General features: G+C 31.4%; 1 protein-coding gene across 1 annotated transcript; it reads left to right on the forward strand.

The window, feature by feature from the left end:
* The first annotated feature begins 18,313 nt into the window (after positions 1–18,313).
* Positions 18,314–19,925, forward strand: LOC18607063 (tyrosine decarboxylase-like). The gene has a single exon (XM_018114796.2). It carries the CDS (start codon positions 18,314–18,316, stop codon positions 19,865–19,867), a length of 1,554 nt encoding a protein of 517 aa, XP_017970285.1. The 3' UTR covers positions 19,868–19,925.
* Positions 19,926–21,411: the final 1,486 nt, after the last annotated feature.

Below are 21,411 nucleotides of genomic sequence, written 5' to 3' on the forward strand. Positions count from 1 at the left end.
AATATACCATCATGAGAAAAATCTAGAAAAAGATGACAATAAATTCCATAATATATAAATTAATTAATGCTCGCTCTTTCTTCTTCTTTCATTTCCTTTTCGACTCTAGTGGCTTTTAATGCAAGTATTTTTCGTTTGCTTTGGTATATTTCGTGAGTAACAGAGGGACAACTGGGAAAGGCAAACTGATTAAGAGTTGAGACCTGGAAACAGGAAACTTGATCAGCTGACCCACAAAGGCCAAAACGCGCAAAAATTATTTTCCTGTATCAAAGAAAAGAAGTAGTTAGAAGACGACAATGCGAGTTGAAGTGATCTTTGATATGGAATTCACATAACAAAATAAAGAACATGACAAAAGAAAAAGAAATATTAAAATAAAAAATATATAAAAAATTAAAAATTTTAAAAATTTTGAAGAGCCCCCATGCTTCCCTCTCGGAAACAGGAAAGCTGGGGAGCTGACGAAAGTGCAAAAATTATTTGGCTGCCAACGTGCCAGCAACTCCAGATGATACACAAGGGTACGAAGCTAATAAAATTAACGGTGGGTTTGAGTAATTAGTTCATAAATGGCATAGTACCCCTGTTTAGGTGGAGGAAATACCAAAGTCCTTGGGGCATGCAATCTATTGATCGTACCATTTATTTGTATATATATTATTTAATTATATACCAAAACTATTTATTATGTACAACAATTTTTTTTATTTGTTTTTGGTAAGTCACTTCCACTTGTTACAAAGATTGAACTAATAAAACGATAATCCTGTTACAAAAGCAACGTAGCAAACAAAGAATTCAAAATAAATAAAGTAATATTGATACATAGATTAACACATAGGCTGTACCGAATATTTAAAAAACCTAACTTTAAGACCTCACCTCGACTAATGTCATGATCATAAAAGGAAAGAATAACATCATCAAATCATTATCACGTCATAAATATTTTATTTCTGTCCATTTTCATATTTGTAAGAGAGTAAACACTATGATTTAGTTTCTCTAAAAATATTCGAAAACATTGACAATCAATGACATTGCATAACTTTTAAGATTTTTTATAAAGATTTAAAACTCACGTGATGAAAATATTTAAATGTTAAATACGATATAATAATTAAAATTTTCTTTTCAAATCGTCATGAGTCACAAAATATCTCTAATATATAAAACAGGTTATGAACATACAATAGACATGCATTATATGTGAATATTGTATGTGTATATACAAATTATATCAATTCATATTTCATAAAGGTCTTATTAGAATGTTGCACCATAAATACGTAAAAGAAAAGATCAGGAGCGAAATGTGTGCTTTTCGTCCTCTTTTAGGCTTGTAGCCTTTTAGGTGTCCCTAATCTCTATAATTATAATGGTACTCAAGGGTTAATTGCAAGAGTTGACGTGGAAAACTGCTCTGCCTCATAAAAAGTGATAGGTACTCTATTTTTCATTAATTAGTATCATCTTTTGTTTTTTGGTAAATTTTGGCCGTCAGGTAATGTTAAATTTTGGACAACAGGTTTGAGGTGGTAGTACCCAGGTATTTTGCTACGGTCTGTTTCAGGGCTTTGCCATCCGCTCTGTGTAAAATTCAGAATGAACCTTGCGGTAAAGCTGATCATCATGTCCATCAGAAGCATGCAAACGAGTTTAACAGAAAATTGTTAGAGTCAATCAACGCATCGGGGCATATGTACATGACTCATGCTCAGGTTGAGGGAATTTATATGATAAGAGTTGCCGTCGGCGCCACTCTTACAGAGGCTAAACATGTTATCAAGGCTTGGGAGGTAGTGCGAGAGATGGTGGATACCATGCTCAAGCTCAACCCACAGTAATTATTTCTATGCATATATATATATATATATAGACAGAAATTGATCTTGTCTTTCTCCAGTAAGAACTGTTTTAATTTCTCTTGTAATTTTCCTTCGACTATGTAATAAAGCTCATTGTGTTATTCTGGTTCTACAGTGGAAAGCCATATCCGACTTGCATCAAGCTGCATTGGTGTTTGCCCATACTTTAGTCATGAATTAAAATACCATCATGAGAAAAATCTAGAAAAAGATGACAATAAATCCATAATATATAAATTAATTAATGCTCTTTCTTTTTCTTTCATTTCCTCTTCGACTCTAGTGGCTTTTAATGCAAGTATTTTTCGTTTTCTTTGGTATATTTCGTGAGTAGCAGAGGGACAACTGGGCAAGGCAAACTGACTGAGAGTTGAGACCTGGAAACAGGAAACTTGATCAGCTGACCCAAAAAGGCCAAAACGTGCAAAAATTGTTTTTCTGGATCAAGGAAAGGAAGTAATTAGAAGACGACAATGCGAGTTGAATTGATCTTTGAGATGGAGTTGATAGTTTGCTTTTAAAGTGACTATGGTTGAAGAGACTAGAGAGATGACTGGATAGGATGTGTCTATTTAGTTTAAAAACTTGCATGCTATTAAATTTTTTAAATCGAATTTAACCCATGCTAATTAATGGGTTAAATTGAAACATGTTGAGAATATCCTACACTTGAGTATCCAATTTTCCATATTTACATCGTCCTTCTTCAAGATAAGATAATGGAGTAAAAATTAAGTAAGATTTCTTATCATTTTCTTTTTAGAATTTTGTATGGAAACTTTGCTGAAACAAATTAAAATAGGCTGGAATTTGGAACCAACTCAATTGTTAGAATCCGAAGTTTCAATTGAGAAATTGGTTGGTGTAGCTAGGTCCTTACTTTAGTCAGTAAATTAAAATACCATAAAAAAATATATAGAAAAAGATGTCAATAAATTCCATAAATATAAATTAATTAATGCTCTTCCTTTTTCTTTCATTTCCTTCTCGACTCTAGTGGCTTTTGATGCAAACTGATTGAGAGTTGAGACTTACAAACAAGCAGGGTGGAGTTAATCAATTTTTATTTGGGGTAAAAAACGAAGAAAAATAAGGGTTAAAAACTTTTAAAACTAATTAATACGTTGAATTTAACCAACAATAAAAAAATTTATAATTGACAATAATTTTATATAATAAGTAAATAAAAAAAAAAGAAAGACTTATCATAATCTTTGAGAAAAAGTTGTACTCGACAATATTTCTTGAATACTAATTCATTAATTATGGACTTTATATTGAAAATGTTAAAAATATCTTTCTCAATATAAACAACTAAATTATTTGTCAAAAACTCATTATCCATTTTGTTCCGAAATCTTATTTTCACAATTTTTATTGCTGAAAAGATTTTTTCTATAATTGCTATAGAAATCGAAAGAGTCAAAACAAGATGAATTGATCTATCATTCAGGATTAATAAAAAAAATGATACATTCATGAAATTTTAAACAACAGCCAACAATATAACACTATAATTTATAGTTAAGAATTACATAATAATTTTTTGAATTTTTAAAAATTAAAATTATAAAAAAAAATCTACATAACAAAAAAAAGAAGAACATGACAAATAAAAAATAAAACCTACATAATAAAAAGGAAAAAAGAAAAACATGGTCAATTGTTCCTAATTTTTTAAAAAAAAAACTCATTAAAATTATAAACATGTGAACAAATAGAATAAAAATAAAATATAAATAAATATAAATAATAATATAAACAAAAAAGAAAACAAAATAAAAATATATATAATAAATAAAAATTATTTATATTAATTATTAAATATAAAAATTATTTTAAAAATATTAAAAGAAAAAATATATATACATCTATAACTTCTATAACATAAGTAAAAGGAAGCCCCAAAGGGGCTTCCACACTTGGCCACGTTTGTGCCTTCTTCTGTTGACATGTGATTAATTTAAAATAGTTGATCTGAAAAGAATTTTGAGTTGGTTTTTGTGGGGCTGGTTGCATTAGGATTGTCAACAAGGGAATTTTTCTCTTTAGCTTCAGAAGAGGTTTTTTTCGTTGAGTGATAGTGTTTTGGTTCACAGGAAATTGAAGCTAACAGTGCTTCCATATATTAAGAAATATATATATTTTTTATAAAATATAATATAAAACTAAAATTTTTTGGTGGATATTTGTAGATTTCATCCAAATTTGACGTGAAACAAATTTTTAATTTTTAATAAGACATGATAAGAATTACAAGGTGGATTAATTCTAAATAATTTTGAAGGCATGAGATAAAAAAGTATTAATTTAAATTGAAGATCATTTAGAAAATTTCATCATTAAAACTAAAAAAAATTAATAAGTATAATTAATATTCATTTTATTTTGACTTTTGTCGTAACGTGCTGGTCCGGGAACCCGTCCGCTAGACGCCGGCGAAAATTAAATGGTTAGGGAGTCGCCACCAATCTTTTTTATCTAGGTGTGATTGGTCACCTATTAACCCGATTCTAATCGACGAAGTCCTAAATTAATTTTAGATCCGTCGAAAGAACGAGAACTGGTCTACATTTTTAGAGATGGGTTCGGGAGTGCGGTTATGCACGGAGAAGGGTTCGCACCTCCGTGGCGCCCATTCCACGAACGGTACCATTTAATCTTAAGTTATCTTAATATAGCCTTCTCCTAATTTAATCCCTACTTTATTAATTAAATTTTTATTAAATTGACAGACTGAGTTTTTTATTTAGCTTTACGTATGCACATGATGCGAGCGTAAAATGATGTCATGACTTGTTTATTTTAAATGATAGAGTCGGTAATCTTTTATTGAAAAATTATTCGAAGACCATCCCAACGCTTTGGTGAAGTCTCGAAATTTTCCTCACCTAGAGATATCCCCGGAGGAACTCGTCTCTACAAGCTCCTCGGGGAAATCCCATCCTCGGGACTCCCGCACCATTTGCAAGGTAAATATGGCATGTTATGACAGGATAAAATGATGATATCTACATGCACGCGTTTATTGATTTAGGTGATTTATAATTCACCCAATTATGTGTTTAAAAAATTTTGGATTATTTATTATTTTTTCTATTTTTTTTATTTTTTATTTAGATCCGTATCTTTTAACTAACATTATTGATTAACATTTAACTTGATTATATAACTTGTCGAATAAACAATTAATTAATTTTTTTAAACGATTAAATTAACTTTATTCAGTAATATTTATTTAAGCTAATTAACTAATATTATTAATTTAAATTCCAATGCAACATTATATAAATTTTTTATATATATTATTTTTTTAACAACAACTATTTGACTTAACGGGTATTGGAGTTTAGAGTTCGGATTTATCCCGACGCTTCGGTGAAAATCCGTCTCGAACTTTGCACCCCAAAAAAATCCACTTAAAAAAAAGCAACTCTTTGCCTTTCTTAAGTGAAATTTTTCCAATAATCATTTCATTTTTTCATTCATTTTTTTATTATATTTTTTTTTTATTTTTATATTTGTATCAAGTATTTTTGTATATATATTATATTCACAACTATCTAAATATATTTATAATATAACTATTTCTTTCTCTTTTTTTTTTTTATTCTTCTCATTCACTTACTCTTGTTATCGTTATTATTATTATTTAATTATTTATTTGATTTCTTAAATATATTTTTTTTATTTATTATTTTATAAATACATTTATAATTTTTGTAAAAACTATATTGAATGCTAATAAAATTAATACTAATAATATAATAACTCAAATAACAAAAAAAGCAAAACTTACCTAATTTTGAGTCTGACGAAATCCAGATGAATTCAAGAGCCCACAACTTTTTTCTTGTCTTGTTTCTCTGTCAACTTGCTTTGTCTTCTTTTTTATTTTCCTTTTCTTTCTTTCTTTTTTCTTGTTTTTCCTTTCTTCCCTTTCTTTCTCTTTTTTCTTTTTCTCTTTCCTTTCTTCTCCCTCCCCTCGGGTCCCCCTTCTCTTTTTTCTTTTTCTTCTTTCTTCTTTCTTCCTTTCTTTCTCCTTCTCCTTCTTCTCCCCATTGGCTTCTTCTTTCTTTCTTTCTCCTTCTCTTTCTCTCATTTCTCCCTACGGGTCTCCCTTCTCTTTTTTCTTTTTCTTCTTTCTTCATTTCCTTCTCCTTCTCCTTCTTCTCCCCGGCGTAACACTCTTTACCCTTGAACCCCTCTCCTTCTCCTTTCTCAGATCTAACCCCCTTTTCTTTTTTTGCTTTTTGTTTTGTTTTGTTTTTTTTTTTTGTGGCTAGGCTCTTTTGCTGGTAGATCTAGGATTTTTGTTCTTTTTTCCTCGTTCTTCTTTTTGTGTCTGTGTTCTCTCTCTTTTTGGGTTTTTGCAGGTGGTCTTTTAAAGAGCTGGGTTGTCCAAAAATTTGGACAACCCGGCGAGGGGGTTCTGGCACCAGGGAGTTGATGGCCAGAACCCCATCATGCGTAGTGGGTGGGGGACGGGATGGCGAAGGGATGGTTGGACGTACGCCCAGCCATCCCTTTTTTTTTTAATATATATATTTTTCTTTATTTATTTTATATATTTTATTATAATTTAAATTTTTTGTTTTAGGTGTCTACAGTTGCCCCTCTTTGTACATTCTTGAGAATCAAGGATAGTGCAAAGACGTAGACACCACATTTGGCTTATCTCGAAGCTAGTTGGTTTAATCAAATCGATCTAGACTCGACTTATCTCCAAATAAGTTCGATTTAAACAAAAATAAAATTTCTAGACTTGATCTGGGCTTGACCCATGTTAGAACAAATTCAATTAAAATTTCTTGGTTTAATCTAGGCTCGACCTATCTCACAACAGGTTCGATCTACAAAATTGAAGTTCCTAGACTTAATATAGGTTCGACCTATCTCACAACAGGTTCGATTTAAAAGTTGAAATTCCTAAACTTAATTTAGGCTCGACCTATCTCACAACAGGTTCGATTTAAAAATTGAAATTCCTAAACTTAATTTAGGCTCGACCTATCTCACAACAGGTTCGATCTAAAAATTGAAATTCCTAGACTTAATCTAGGCTCGACCTATCTCACAACAGGTTCGATCTAGACTTAATCTAGGCTCGACCTATCTCACAACATGTTCGATTTAAAAATTAAAATTCTTAAACTTAATTTAGGCTCGACCTATCTCACAACAGGTTCGATCTAAAAATTGAAATTCCTAGACTTAATCTAAGCTCGACCTATCTCACAACAGGTTCGATTTAAAAGTTGAAATTCCTAAACTTAATTTAGGCTCGACCTATCTTACAACAGGTTCGATTTAAACAAAAATGAGATTCCTAGACTTAATCTAGTCTCGACCTATCTCACAACAGGTTCGATTTGAACAAAATTAAAATTCCTAGACTTAATCTAGTCTCGACCTATCTCACAACAGGTTCAATTTAAAAAATTTTCTTAATGCAAACTTAATTGGATTAACATGAAATGAAAAGACTCAAATCCGTGCATTAAAGCTTTACAATCTCAACATTTTAGGTCGAGTGAATTTCGACTTTCAAAGCTTGGGACATGAATTAATTTTGATTCTTGTCGAGTGCATGGCTAGACATGTATGCATGATTGACATGATAGAATGATTTTCATGTTTATGATTCATTAAGGTTCCAAGACCTTCTCGCTTCATCCGATTTTTCACTGCAACTTTCGATCTTCTTTGCCTGTTTTCTTTTCTCCTGGAGAACTCAAGTAACTCCAGATTTTCTCTAAGTACCCTCTCTTTTGACATCTGACTTTGCCTTAGGTTCAAGGCTCTGCCATTCCCTTTTTTCAACATTAAGTCTTTTGCTGAACAATGAGTGTAATTTCTTGCTTAATTAGTTTATTTCTTTTACCAATCATCATTCATTTCTATGACAATCACTATATGAATCATGGGATGGTAAATAACGAAAAGGTTAAAATAAAGAGGCGAAGGAGAATTTCATATACGAGAAACCAAATAATTCAAGGCAAAAAGAATTTACAGGGCAAAAATTAGATCTTTAAGTAATGAACACTCATACCACAAAGAGAAAACAATCTGATATTCGACTTCAAGAATTGTCCTTGATTGATGTCTTGAGCAAATCTGTAGATTGCAGATTTCCTAACTTCCCCTACTTTGCGAAATTGTTGAACTACATTTATAGTGTATTTCTACCTCAATCTTGTGTTCCCTTTAGGCTATCATCCTCAAATTCCATTCTAACTTCCTACCTCAATCTTGCGAAATTGCCCAGCCATCTCTCTTTTTTTTATATATATATATATATTTTTCTTTATTTATTTTATATATTTTATTATAATTTAAATTTTTTGTTTTAGGTGTCTACAACTTTCAAAAAATATTCATTTTATTTTAATAATCTTATTGTATAAATTATGTAGCTTATCAATAATTACTTTTAAAATATTATATTTTCTCAATATGAATTTGATTTCACTATTAGAATCATGTAATTACCAAAATATGATTATATTAACATTAGCATATATTAAGATCTAAAAAAACAAATGTTTTCAAAAAAAATTATTTAAATAAAAAATTTTGCTTAATAAGAGAAGAGAAAATATTTAAAAAAATTTAAATAATTATCTTCAAATTATCATTATAACTATTATTTATAGTATTTTAAATTTCAAAATATTTTTCTTTAATTATTATTATTATTATTTATAATATTATATAATTTTAAATTATTTTTAATAAAAAATTCAATACCCATGCGAAGCGGGGCACCACTCTAGAGTTTTTAGGTGTTGTATGCGTTCATGTGTCTCATTCAATTTTGTTTTCGTTTGATTTTTCTTATACTTTTTAGTTCAATTACCATTTTCGAATGAGTTTGGCGTTACAAACTTTACAAATAAAACCAAATAGTGTAAAGATTTTTAATTTTTTTATAACTGATATTTAGTTTTTATTTTTTATGTTTTACTTACATTTTTTCTTCATTTTTAAAGTGTCCTGTATTTTTTTGGGTTCGTTTACTTGTCTATGTAGGCAGTAATGAATTCAAGCAACCAGTTGGGCAAGCAGCACTGTTTGGAATTGAGTCAAATTTCCTTTTCTATTATAGGTGTACTTACCGAATTGTTTATATTCTCATCAATGATTAAAAATTATATTAAAATAAAATTATACAAAAAGATTTAATGCACCAAATGGTGCATTGCAAGAGCTGAAGGCTTCGTGGTTTATGGGAATTGGCTGGTTGGTGACTAAATCTCACCAGGCCCACCTACTATAAGCCTTCTAAAGGCTTTGCTTCACCTTGGGTCAGAAAGAGCCCACTCTCGAAGAGAAGCCTTGAAGTCCTTGGGCTACTCTGAGCCCAAGCTATGTATCGTCTCTTTATCGTTATATGGGTTGCTGATTTGGGCTTTATTTATTGCAATCTTTGGGCTGTTGCTTTGGATGTTATTAATGAGTTTCCTTCATGGATCTTAACATAGTTTGAGCCCAAATATTAACTTTGGAAAATAAAAATGCAAGAAAGCATTTTTATGAAATATTGAACATAAATATTAAAATAGTTAGTTATAAAATATATTTAGGTAAAAATAAAATTATAAAAGTATAAAATACTTAGTTCTAAAAAAATACACAATTAAGTAAATTAAGAATTATAAAAAGATAAAAGACAAATACACTTAAATAGAATAGAAGATATAGAAATTATAGAAAAATAAAAAATTATCTATTTATATGCAGTATGTTTAAGTGAAATATAAAAAAAAAATAGAAGAACTTAAAACAGCAAGTTATATAAAATATATATAGGTAAAAATGATGATAAAATATTTAGCTATATAAAGCTTATAAAAATACATTAAAGGAAAACGGATGGGATAGAAAAGTTAATAATAAATAAGTAAATAATAAATACTAAAACGTGTTATTTGGACTATATTGATGATGAAATATTCATTTGGAATGCGTAAAGTCACAATCCCGAATGAATTCTTCTAAGTAAAGGGTTTTGATTAAAATCTCATCAGTATGATGAAAGGGTTTAATTTTGAATCTCGATGTTTCTTATCTTAAATAAATGAAAATATATTAACTTAATTATTAATTAAGCAAAATATAAAAACTAAACAAGTAAAGAAATAATGAAGATAATAAATAAATAGTAAAAAATAATAAAACTTTCAATTATGGTAATTTCTCAATAGTCAATACCACTAAACTATAAAAGGAAAATACAAAATAGATTTATAAGAAAAGATAAAAAAATAGTTAGTCAAAAAGAAAATAGGTTAGGTTAATAAAAAACAGGAAAGAAATTGATTTATAAAAAAATATACATAAATAATAATTATGAAATGAGACATTTGGTTTTAAAAAAATTGTGTTTAGGTGAAAATGCAAATTTATATAGCAAAATAGATAAATAGATAAATACTTAAATATAAAAAATCTATAATAAAATAAAATAAAAAATATAGTTAGATAAAAATAATATATATAACATGCTTATCCATGATATATATGCATACAAAGAAAAATAATAAAAAAAATTTCAGAGAAATAACAAAAGAGTTGTAGGAAGGTTAATAAACAAATATTAAAATTTATGAGCATATTACACATCATTGCTGCATCATTAAATGTCATGGCATATGGATGTATTGTGTGCACGAGTCAAGGCCCCGATGATGGAACTTTTCTAAGGTGCTTATGAAGGTGAGTTTCTTCAGAAAATTCTCTAAGTGAAAAGATACCTCCGAGTCCAGTATGATGGAAGGGTTCGAAAAATATCTTTAATAAATGGCTTTTATCGTAATAAAACTGCATTCATTAAAATATTTTTTTTTACTTGTAAACGACTACCCCGATGATGAGATTTACTCGTCAAACTTGCGAATATGAGTTTTTCAATTATTTTCCTAGGTGAGAGAATATCCCTAGATCCCACCAATATGATGGGCGGATCCGGAGAATATCCTCAATAAAAAGTTTTCGTTTGGCATCATCTAAACTTTATGCTATACATTTTACAATTGCATCATGACCACGTCTCACCTGTAAAATTAAGTAAAATATTTTAATTTGCTAATAAAATAGAAAATAAAGTAAATAAACAATAATTAGGGAAACATAAGAATAAAATCAATGGTTTATGATAACATATGATTAAGTGGTACCGTTCGTGGAATGGGCGTCACGGGATACTAATCATTCCGCATGCGTAATTGTACTTTTAAACCTAACTCTAAAAATTCACAGACTAGTTTATTGTTCTTAAACGAATCTAAGATCAATTTAGAACTCAGTCGAATAGAACAAATGCAATAGGTGACCAATCGCATTTAGATAAAAAAAAATATTGATGGTGACTCTTTAAATGTCTTACATCTAGCAGTTGGGTTTCCGGACCTACATGTTACGATACATACATAATAAAATAATATCGAAGTTTGTTTACAACTTAATTGTTTTAAATATATTATATTATACATTAATGTCTAACATATTATGATTATCTAAATATATTGTTATTGTTTTTGTAATCTTTATAATTTATATAGTAAGGTTTAATATGAAAATAATAAAAGTTTATTATTATTAATAAAATATATAATATTTAAATTTTGTTGTGTGTGATGAGAAATTAAGCATGCCTTTACCAACCCTACCACTCTTCAACATTTTCCAAGAGTATGCTTATACTCTAAGACTATACTTAGCTGGATAACCGATTCACTTGAGCACAATTAATCATTCTAAAATATATTAATGAAGCCAGGCAGATCCCCAATCTCAAATTCCTAATATTTAGCTAGATCCCCTTCTAATTTGAAACCCATCAGAAGCCTTTGACCTTTGCCCCCCTTTCCATGCTTAATGACAACTGAAGCTCCTTTGCCGGTTGAAGCTTGCTTTGCTCTACTGCTGCGCCGACTAAAGCTTCTCTCCAAACTCTCCATATCCTCTACAATTTCGATCAAAGCTTAAGGTCTTTTTCTAGTAATATAAAAAGAAGACCCAGCGCTGCTCCCACAATTTGCCACGTTGGGGCTTCCAGAGGTTGCCACGTGACCTTTTCAGTGGCCTTTTCAAGAAGATTTTTAGGCCTTTGGTCTTGCTTTAGCTGAAGGGTCAACTTGAGCGGCCTGCATGCCCACAGCCCTTTACTCTAGGGTTAGGTTGTTTTGTTTTTTCGCCTCCTTCCTTTTTCTTTCTACCTTGCTCTTCTCTCTTTTGAAACTCACGTGAAAGTTTTTGGTTTATGGGGATTTGCAAAAGCCACTGTGATTTGTACGACTGGGCGACGTGGCTGGCCTGAATTTACTTTCATGTTTTGGTTTTTCGGGTGAGTCTTCTCATGTCCATCATGCTTTTTCATCATTAAATGTCATGGCATATGAATGTATTGTGTGCACGAGTCAAGGCCCCGATGATAGAACTTTTCTAAGGTGCTTATGAAGGTGAGTTCCTTCAGAAAATTTTCTAAGTGAAAAGATATCTCCGAGTTCAGTATGATGGAAGGATTCGAAGAATATCTTTAATAAAGGGCTTTTATCGTAATAAAACTGCATTCATTAAAATATTTTTTTTTACTTATAAACGATTACCCCGATGATGAGATTTACTCGTCAAACTTGTGAATATGAGTTTTTCAATTATTTTCCTAGGTGAGAGAATATCCCTAGATCCCACCAATATGATGGGCGGATCCGGAGAATATTCTCAATAAAAAGTTTTCGTTTGGCATCATCTAAACTTTATGCTATACATTTTACAATTGCATCATGAGCACGTTTCACCTGTAAAATTAAGTAAAATATTTTAATTTGCTAATAAAATAGAAAATAAAGTAAATAAACAATAATTAGGGAAACATAAGAATAAAATCAATGGTTTATGATAACATATGATTAAGTGGTACCGTTCGTGAAATGGGCGTCACGGGATACTAATCATTCCGCATGCGTAATTGTACTTTTAAACCTAACTCTAAAAATTCACAGACTAGTTTATTGTTCTTAAACGAATCTAAGATCAATTTAGGACTCAGTCGAATAGAACAAATGCAATAGGTGACCAATCGCATTTAGATAAAAAAAAATATTGATGGTGACTCTTTAAATGTCCTACATCTAGCAGTTGAGTTCTCGGACCTACATGTTACGATACATACATAATAAAATAATATTGAAGTTTGTTTACAACTTAATTGTATTAAATATATTATATTATACATTAATGTCTAATATATTATGATTATCTAAATATATTGTTATTGTTTTTGTAATCCTTATAATTTATATAGTAAGGTTTAATATGAAAATAATAAAAGTTTATTATTATTAATAAAATATATAATATTTAAATTTTGTTGTGTGTGATGAGAAATTAAGCATGCCTTTACCAACTCTATCACTCTTCAACATTTTCCAAGAGTTTACTTATACTCTAAGACTATACTTAGCTGGATAACCGATTCACTTGAGCGCAATTAATCATTCTAAAATATATTAATGAAGCCAGGCAGATCCCCAATCTCAAATTCCTAATATTTAGCTAGATCCCCTTCTAATTTGAAACCCATCGGAAGCCTTTGACCTTTGCCCCCCTTTCCATGCTTAATGACAACTGAAGCTCCTTTGCCGGTTGAAGCTTGCTTTGCTCTACTGCTGCGCCGACTAAAGCTTCTCTCCAAACTCTCCATATCCTCTACAATTTCGATCAAAGCTTAAGGTCTTTTTCTAGTAATATAAAAAGAAGACCCAGCGCTGCTCCCACAATTTGCCACGTTGGGGCTTCCAGAGGTTGCCACGTGACCTTTTCAGTGGCCTTTTCAAGAAGATTTTTAGGCCTTTGGTCTTGCTTTAGCTGAAGGGTCAACTTGAGCGGCCTGCATGCCCACAGCCCTTTACTCTAGGGTTAGGTTGTTTTGTTTTTTCGCCTCCTTCCTTTTTCTTTCTACCTTGCTCTTCTCTCTTTTGAAACTCACGTGAAAGTTTTTGGTTTATGGGGATTTGCAAAAGCCACTGTGATTTGTACGACTGGGCGACGTGGCTGGCCTGAATTTACTTTCATGTTTTGGTTCTTCCGGTGAGTCTTCTCATGTCCATCATGTCTTTTCAATCATCCATGGAACACTGTAGTCTTTTTTTTTTAATCTTTATGAAATATGGACAGATCACAGTGAAGCGATGATTATGAAGTTGAGCTGTATTGCCACAACCAAACTCCCTAATCAGCTTTGCCTTTGCCTTTAGAAGCGGGCAATGACCCATGGCCACATTATCAGACTTGCTGTCACTTGCTCGGTTAGAAATTACAATTATTTGTGATTTATTTAAGGAAATGGGAACTTACACTTCCCAATAAAAAATAATTCTCTTCAGTTTATCTCCCCAATTAAAAACTTTCAAACTGTCATAAAATATCATTTTGTTTCTTTTTCGTTTTGCTCCTTTAGTTTGTTTAATTACTTAAAATTTCTTTGACATATGAAATATAGTTGAGCGAGAGTCTATCTTGATGATGCAGCTTGAAGAGAAAATCGGTAAAGGAGAATATGTAAAAAACAAAGATATTCCTTAACCACCAAAGAGTATTGATCAGTCAAGGAAGGATTTTCACCACAGACTTAACCACTAAAGTAATGAAATCAAGAATACTTAACTTCAAAATGTTTAATTATGATGAGCTGCAGAATCAAGAATGCTACACTCCAAATTCTGCTGCTGCTTCAAAAACAATGACACTTCCAACAAGAATAGAGCTAGAAGAACAACTTTATGATCACCGGTTAGCAACCAAGTAGCTAGAAAACTATTCCTTAAGTTGACACCGCAAAACACTATAATGTTGACTTTTATATGCACAAAAGTAATTGTAAAAACACAACATCATAACATAATGTAAATTTTGTTCATGATCACACTCCTTTTGTTAAGTAGGTACAAATGAATGTATAAATTTATAAACACTACCTTATATTTTTTGTTTAAAGCATGCATAACAAATTGAAGAGTGAATAATGATCTTAATTTTCAATTTGACCATTCACTTTCACTTGAATAGATGCAAATGAATGTATACCCGTTCCTTTTGTATGAAAAATTTTATATCTTTTTGGCCATAAACATTTCTTACAATTAATTTTTTTTAACCCGAGTGCAAAGCATGGGGCAAAATCTAGTATACATATATAATTAAAAATTTTGAAGAGCCGCTCTGCTTCGCTGACGAAAACGTGCAAAAATTATTTGGCTGCCAAAGTGCCAGCAACTCCAGAAAATATACAAGCGTACGGAGCTAATAAATTTAACGGTGGGTTTGAATAATTAGTTCATAAATGGGGCATTCAATCTATTGATTAATTAACATTTTGATGCTAATATTAATAAAACCACTTTTTTTTAAAAAAAATGATATCGTGTAACTTTTTACGATCTTTTATAAAGATTTAAAACTCACGTGACGAAAATCTTTGAATGTTAAATAGGGTTCAATAATTAAAATTTTCCTTTAAAATCATCATGAGTCAGAAAATATCTGTGTGGTATATAAAACTTGTTATTAACGAGCCGTAGACTGCTATTTGCTTCCATCATGAGCATAATGCTTTGTACTGGGTAGATTAGAGTTTTTAGGTTCTTTATTTTGTAATGCTAATTGTAGAAAGAGAAAAGAAAAATTTATTATCAACCAATTGCATGCCGTCACGTGGATTTAATAATTATATAATTAATTATAAAATAATTAATTTATTGGTTAGATTATTAGTTGAATCAATCCACCTATTGGTATATAATATTGATTTTTTTGTACCAATCAAAAATTAATTATTGGTAATTCAATTTATTTCTAAATAAATCAAAATAATTTAGAGATAATATTTATATTTTTGACATATCAAAAATTAATTATTAGTCATCCAATTTATCTGTAAATAAATAAAAAATATTTAAAAATAATATTCATATTTTTTACCAATCAAAATTTAATTATTGGTCATTTAATTTATCTCTAATAATTATATTAATTTAGAGATAAAAGTCAAATTGGATTATTTGATTTATCTCTAAATAAATTGAGATAATTTAGAGATAATACCTAACTTCGGTCAATCAAAATTCAAGGATTCAAGGTCCAGCCAATCAAAAGACTTTTAATAAGTCATCATGATTTATCTCTAAATAAATTAAAATAATTTAGAAATAATTCAAAAAGATTATATTCTCATCAAAGTCTCTAACCAAACATTATAAATAGAGGGCTCTCCCAAGCCATTTTGATTCATTCGGAGGCATTCAAAGATTGGAAGCATTTGAAGATTGAGAGCATTTCAGAGATCAAGAAGAATAGAAGATTTCTAAAGTGAAGATTAAGCGGCAACGAAGTTCGTGATCAAGATATCAAGCAAAGTTCGTAATCAAGATACTGTGTTCATAATCAAGATTAAGAATCAAGATACTGTGTTTATAATCAAGATTAAGTCGTCAAAACCCTTGACGCGAAGATCAAGCAGCAAGACTAAGTCCAAGTTCGTGACTCTTGAAGACGAATTGAAGAAATTAATCAGAAGAATTTCCAGATATCATCACTCACATCCAGGGGCGGAGGGTAAGCCAACAATGGGGGGACCGTGGCCCCCCCAAAATTTTTAAAAATATTTATTTTTTATATATATTTTATCAACGGCCCCTCAAAATTTTTGTAAATTTTTATTTATTATATATTATTAATGACCCACTCAAAATAAATTTTTTATTTAATAATTAATATAAATAAAAAATCAAATAATTTCACAAACCTACTTAACTTTATCCTAATTTAAGTTTCTCTACACCTTTCTCTTTTTCTTTTTCTCTTTTTCTTTTTCTCTTCTCTTTTGTGTCTTTTTATTTTTATTTCTCTTTTCTTGTAACTCACCATTAAAACATACCTTATTCTTCAAAAGAGATTTATAAGTTTGTAAGTTTGGACAAGAAAAGACAAAGATCACCCACCACCATTGTGTAAAAGTAAGAGGAGGTAAAGTTTTCTTTTACCTTCTTTTTTCTATTTGTATTATATAACTATATATGAAATCTTGTATTTCGTATTTAATTATTTAATAAATGATGAGTTTCTTTCAGATAATTTAGTTGTTTATATTGAGAAATATATTGCTAGTCTTTTCAGTACAGAGTCAATAATTGATCGTCGAGTACAACTTTCTTAGATAACTATTATAAGTTTTTTTTATTTTTTTATTTACATGTTATATAACATTATTGTTTATTATGAATCTTTTGATCATTGGTTAAATTCAACATATTAATTTTAAAAATTTTTAGCTTTTATTTTTTTTCGTCTTTGGCGCCCCCAACAAAAATTGGCTAGTTCCGCCTCTGCTCACATCATCAAATATTTGTATTTGAAATTTCGACGAGAAATTTGTATGTACACTAATATTCCTCTTGTTATTAAAAATTGTACAGCTTTAATACCACGACGAGTCTTTCGAAATTAAAATTTAAGAGTCAAAACGGTATTTTAATATTCAGATCAATACAAGTCACTTTAAAAAAAAAAAAAAACAAGCCGTAGATATTATTTGTAAGTATTATATATGTATATATAAATTATATCAAATATTAGAGAATCATGTCATATATCATAATGAAAGATAATGGAGATCATGACAGATATGCCCTTTGACTTAGTGATATAATTTCTGAATCTAATTCCCTTAATTTTCATAATTATAGGACGTTACGATTTTTATTTAAGCATTATACTTTATTGTACAGTTTGTTTTCTTTTTATATTGATGCTATGACTTGTATATAAATAGATGAATATTAATCAAATAAATCATTCAAGATAATATTCAATTCTTCAATTTCATAAGGGTCCGGTTAGAATATTGTATCCAAAAACAAAGTCACGAGAGAAATGTGCAATTTTCGTCCTGTTCTAAGCTTTTAGCCTTTTAGGTATTCCTAATCCCTGTAACTATAATGCTACTCATGGGTTAATGTCAAGAGTCGACGTGGAAAACTGCTCTTCCTTTCCTCATAAAACGTTCTAGGTACTAGGTACTAACTCTATTTTTCATTAACTAGTATCATTTTTAGTTTTTTTTTTATTAATTCTGGCCGTCACGTAGCTAGTTAATTGTTTGCAAGAGCTAGGAGTCAACATATTCTTTTTTTAGTGGTTAAAAGAGAACTAATTTTCCGAGGATATAAATTTCTTTTATAACTTCTTATCTTTTCTACCAACCAAGTTGTTGAATTAATCTGAGGAAGACGTTGGCTAAACGGGCTAGAATGTCCCCATTCCATACGCTATATAAGTCAGATGGAGTTGCCTCCGAACGGCAAATAGCAGAAGCCACAACCTTTCTTTTTCTTGTAGCAAGTACTTCCCAAGAGAGCTTCAACTTGGTTTCTGGTGAAATGGGTAGCCTTGAATCCATCGTTAATCTAGAAAACAATTCTTCCGACATTGTTAACCCTCTGAATCCTGATGAATTTAGGAGGCAAGGCCACATAATCATAGATTTCTTAGCTGACTATTACCAAAACATTGAGAAATACCCGGTTTTAAGTCAGGTTGAACCAGGCTACCTTCGGAAACTCTTGCCAATGTCCGCCCCATATATTGCTGAACCCGTTGAAGCAATCCTTCAAGATGTTGAGAAACATATAATCCCTGGTATAACGCACTGGCAAAGTCCTAACTATTTTGCATACTTCCCATCAAGTGGCAGCGTTGCTGGCTTCCTTGGGGAGGTGCTTAGCACCGGTTTCAATGTGGTGGGATTCAATTGGATATCATCACCAGCTGCGACGGAGCTTGAATCCATAGTCATGGATTGGCTTGGTCAAATGCTTGAGCTTCCTCAAAGGTTCCTTTTCACTGGAAATGGAGGGGGTGTGATACAGGGAACTACTTGTGAGGCCATGTTGTGTACACTAACAGCAGCAAGAGATCAAATGTTGAGCAAAATTGGGAGGGAGAATATTGGGAAATTAGTTGTCTATGGGTCGGACCAAACACATAGCGCTGTAGCAAAGGCAGCTAAAATTGTGGGTATCGACCCTAAAAATTTTCGGGCGATCAAGACAAACAAATCAACATCATTTGGTCTGTCACCAGAATCATTACGAATTGCAATAACTAAGGATGTCAAAACAGGACTGATCCCACTATATCTATGTGCCACAGTGGGGACAACATCGACCACTGCTGTTGATCCATTAAGGCCGCTGTGTGATGTGGCAAAAGAATATGGAGTGTGGGTTCATGTCGATGCTGCTTATGCAGGAAGTGCCTGTATTTGCCCTGAGTTTCGACATTTTATCAATGGTGTGGAAGGTGCAAACTCTTTTAGTCTTAATGCTCATAAATGGTTCTTCACCACTTTGGATTGCTGTTGTCTTTGGGTGAAGGATCCAAGCACTCTTACAAAATCTCTCTCAACAAACCCGGAATACCTGAAAAATAAAGCAAGTGATTCAAAGCAAGTGGTAGACTACAAAGATTGGCAGGTAACTCTTAGCAGAAGGTTTCGAGCTATGAAACTTTGGCTTGTGCTTAGAAGTTACGGTGTGGCCAATCTTAGAAACTTTCTGAGAAGCCACGTTAAAATGGCAAAACGTTTCGAAGAGCTCCTGGCTAGCGACAACAGGTTTGAGGTGGTAGTACCCAGGTATTTTGCTACGGTCTGTTTCAGGGTTTTGCCATCCGCTCTGTGTAAAATTCAGAATGAACCTTGCGGTAAAGCTGATCATCATGTCCATCAGAAGCATGCAAACGAGTTTAACAGAAAATTGTTAGAGTCAATCAACGCATCGGGGCATATGTACATGACTCATGCTCAGGTTGAGGGAATTTATATGATAAGATTTGCCGTCGGCGCCACTCTTACAGAGGATAAACATGTTACCAAGGCTTGGGAGGTGGTGCGAGAGATGGTGGATACCATGCTTAAGCTCCATCCACAGTAATTATTACTATGCATATATATGTATATAGACAGAAATTGATCCTGTCTTTCTCCAGTACGAGCTGTTTTACTTTCTCTTGTAATTTTCCTTCTACTATTGAATAAAGTACTTATTTTACTTTGATTAGACGATGACCTTCACCTACAATTTTAGAGCAGCAAATTTCTTAATAGATGGATTGTCAAAGCAACGTTATTGATAATGAAAGCTTCTAAGTAGTATTAAGAAATTATCCCCTTTGCTCTTAAATGCGACCTTGTAAACACCAATTTTATCTCTTTTTAACCTCAACTAAATTTTGTCAGAAAAAATTAATTTAGTTGGTATAAAATTCAGGAATTGTCTATTTTAATATTGAGACCAGATCGGAAAAGCAAGAAAATGAAAAAAAAAAAAAAAAGAAGAAATAAAATCCTATTTAATGTGATGACTTTTTCGAGTAGAAGAAAATTGTAATATTCTTGTTTCTCTATTTCTTTTATTATCCTACACTTTGCGTATCCAAATATCCCTATTTAATTGTCCCTTTTCTTTACAAAATGAATGGAGGAAAACTTAAGATAGATTTCCTAGCATTGTTTTTACAGAATTTTGCATGGAAACTTTGACGAAACAAATTAAAATATGCTGGAATTTCGAAACAACCCTTGGGACCTGATTCATATGAAACAAATCTAGAAAAAGAATGACAATAAATAAATTCCATATGAATTAATTGATGCTTTTCCTTTTCTGTTTCATTTCGAGAGGGACAGCTGAGCAAGGCAAACTGATTGAGAGTTGAGACCTGGAAACAGGAAAGCTGACCCAAAAGGCCCAAACGTGCAAAAATTATTTGGCTGCCAAAGTGCCAGCAACCCCAGATAATAGCCAAGCGGACGAAGCTAACAAATTTAATGCTGGGTTTGAGTTTGTTCATAAATGGCACAGCACCATAGTTTAGGATCAGGAGAGAAAATAGGCTGCCTTGGATCTGTCTATAATCCAGAAAACAATTTCTTCCAACATTGTTAACCCTCTGAATCCTGATGAATTTCGGAGTCCTCTGTTTCCTCTGCCACTACCGTACTCTCTTTCATTGTGCCCAATCTACCCGTTGAATCATGGCATTTCACTGCTGCACCCGGTCGTTAACACTCTTTCTCTTCGCCCATTTATGCAAGGCCATGTGAATGGGGCTAAAGCCATCTTGATTCAGCTTCGTAGCAAATGGTTTTTAAGTTCATAATCTCCATTACAAAAAATCACTGTGCCCTGCAGCTGCTGATATGTGCAACGGAGTATATATCAGCATTCTCATCCTGATCAAGGCGCCTCAAAACATTTCCATCTTCTGAATTAATTCATACAACTGATCAATGCTTCCTGTTTGAGCTGCAGCCATCAACCTTTCTTCCTGCATATATATGGTTTCACAGGCAACTAAACTCTGCTAATTAAATTGGTAGCTGTTTAGTCTTCCTATCAAAAACAAAGACAACAATATTTGCATTCAAGAAGGAACTAATCATGTCAACACCGTGTATGGACTTGAGGTTGGGAAT

The sequence above is a fragment of the Theobroma cacao genome, chromosome 2, assembly GCF_053813885.1.
Source record: "Theobroma cacao isolate CCN51 chromosome 2, ASM5381388v1, whole genome shotgun sequence".
Classification (NCBI taxonomy): domain Eukaryota; kingdom Viridiplantae; phylum Streptophyta; class Magnoliopsida; order Malvales; family Malvaceae; genus Theobroma; species Theobroma cacao.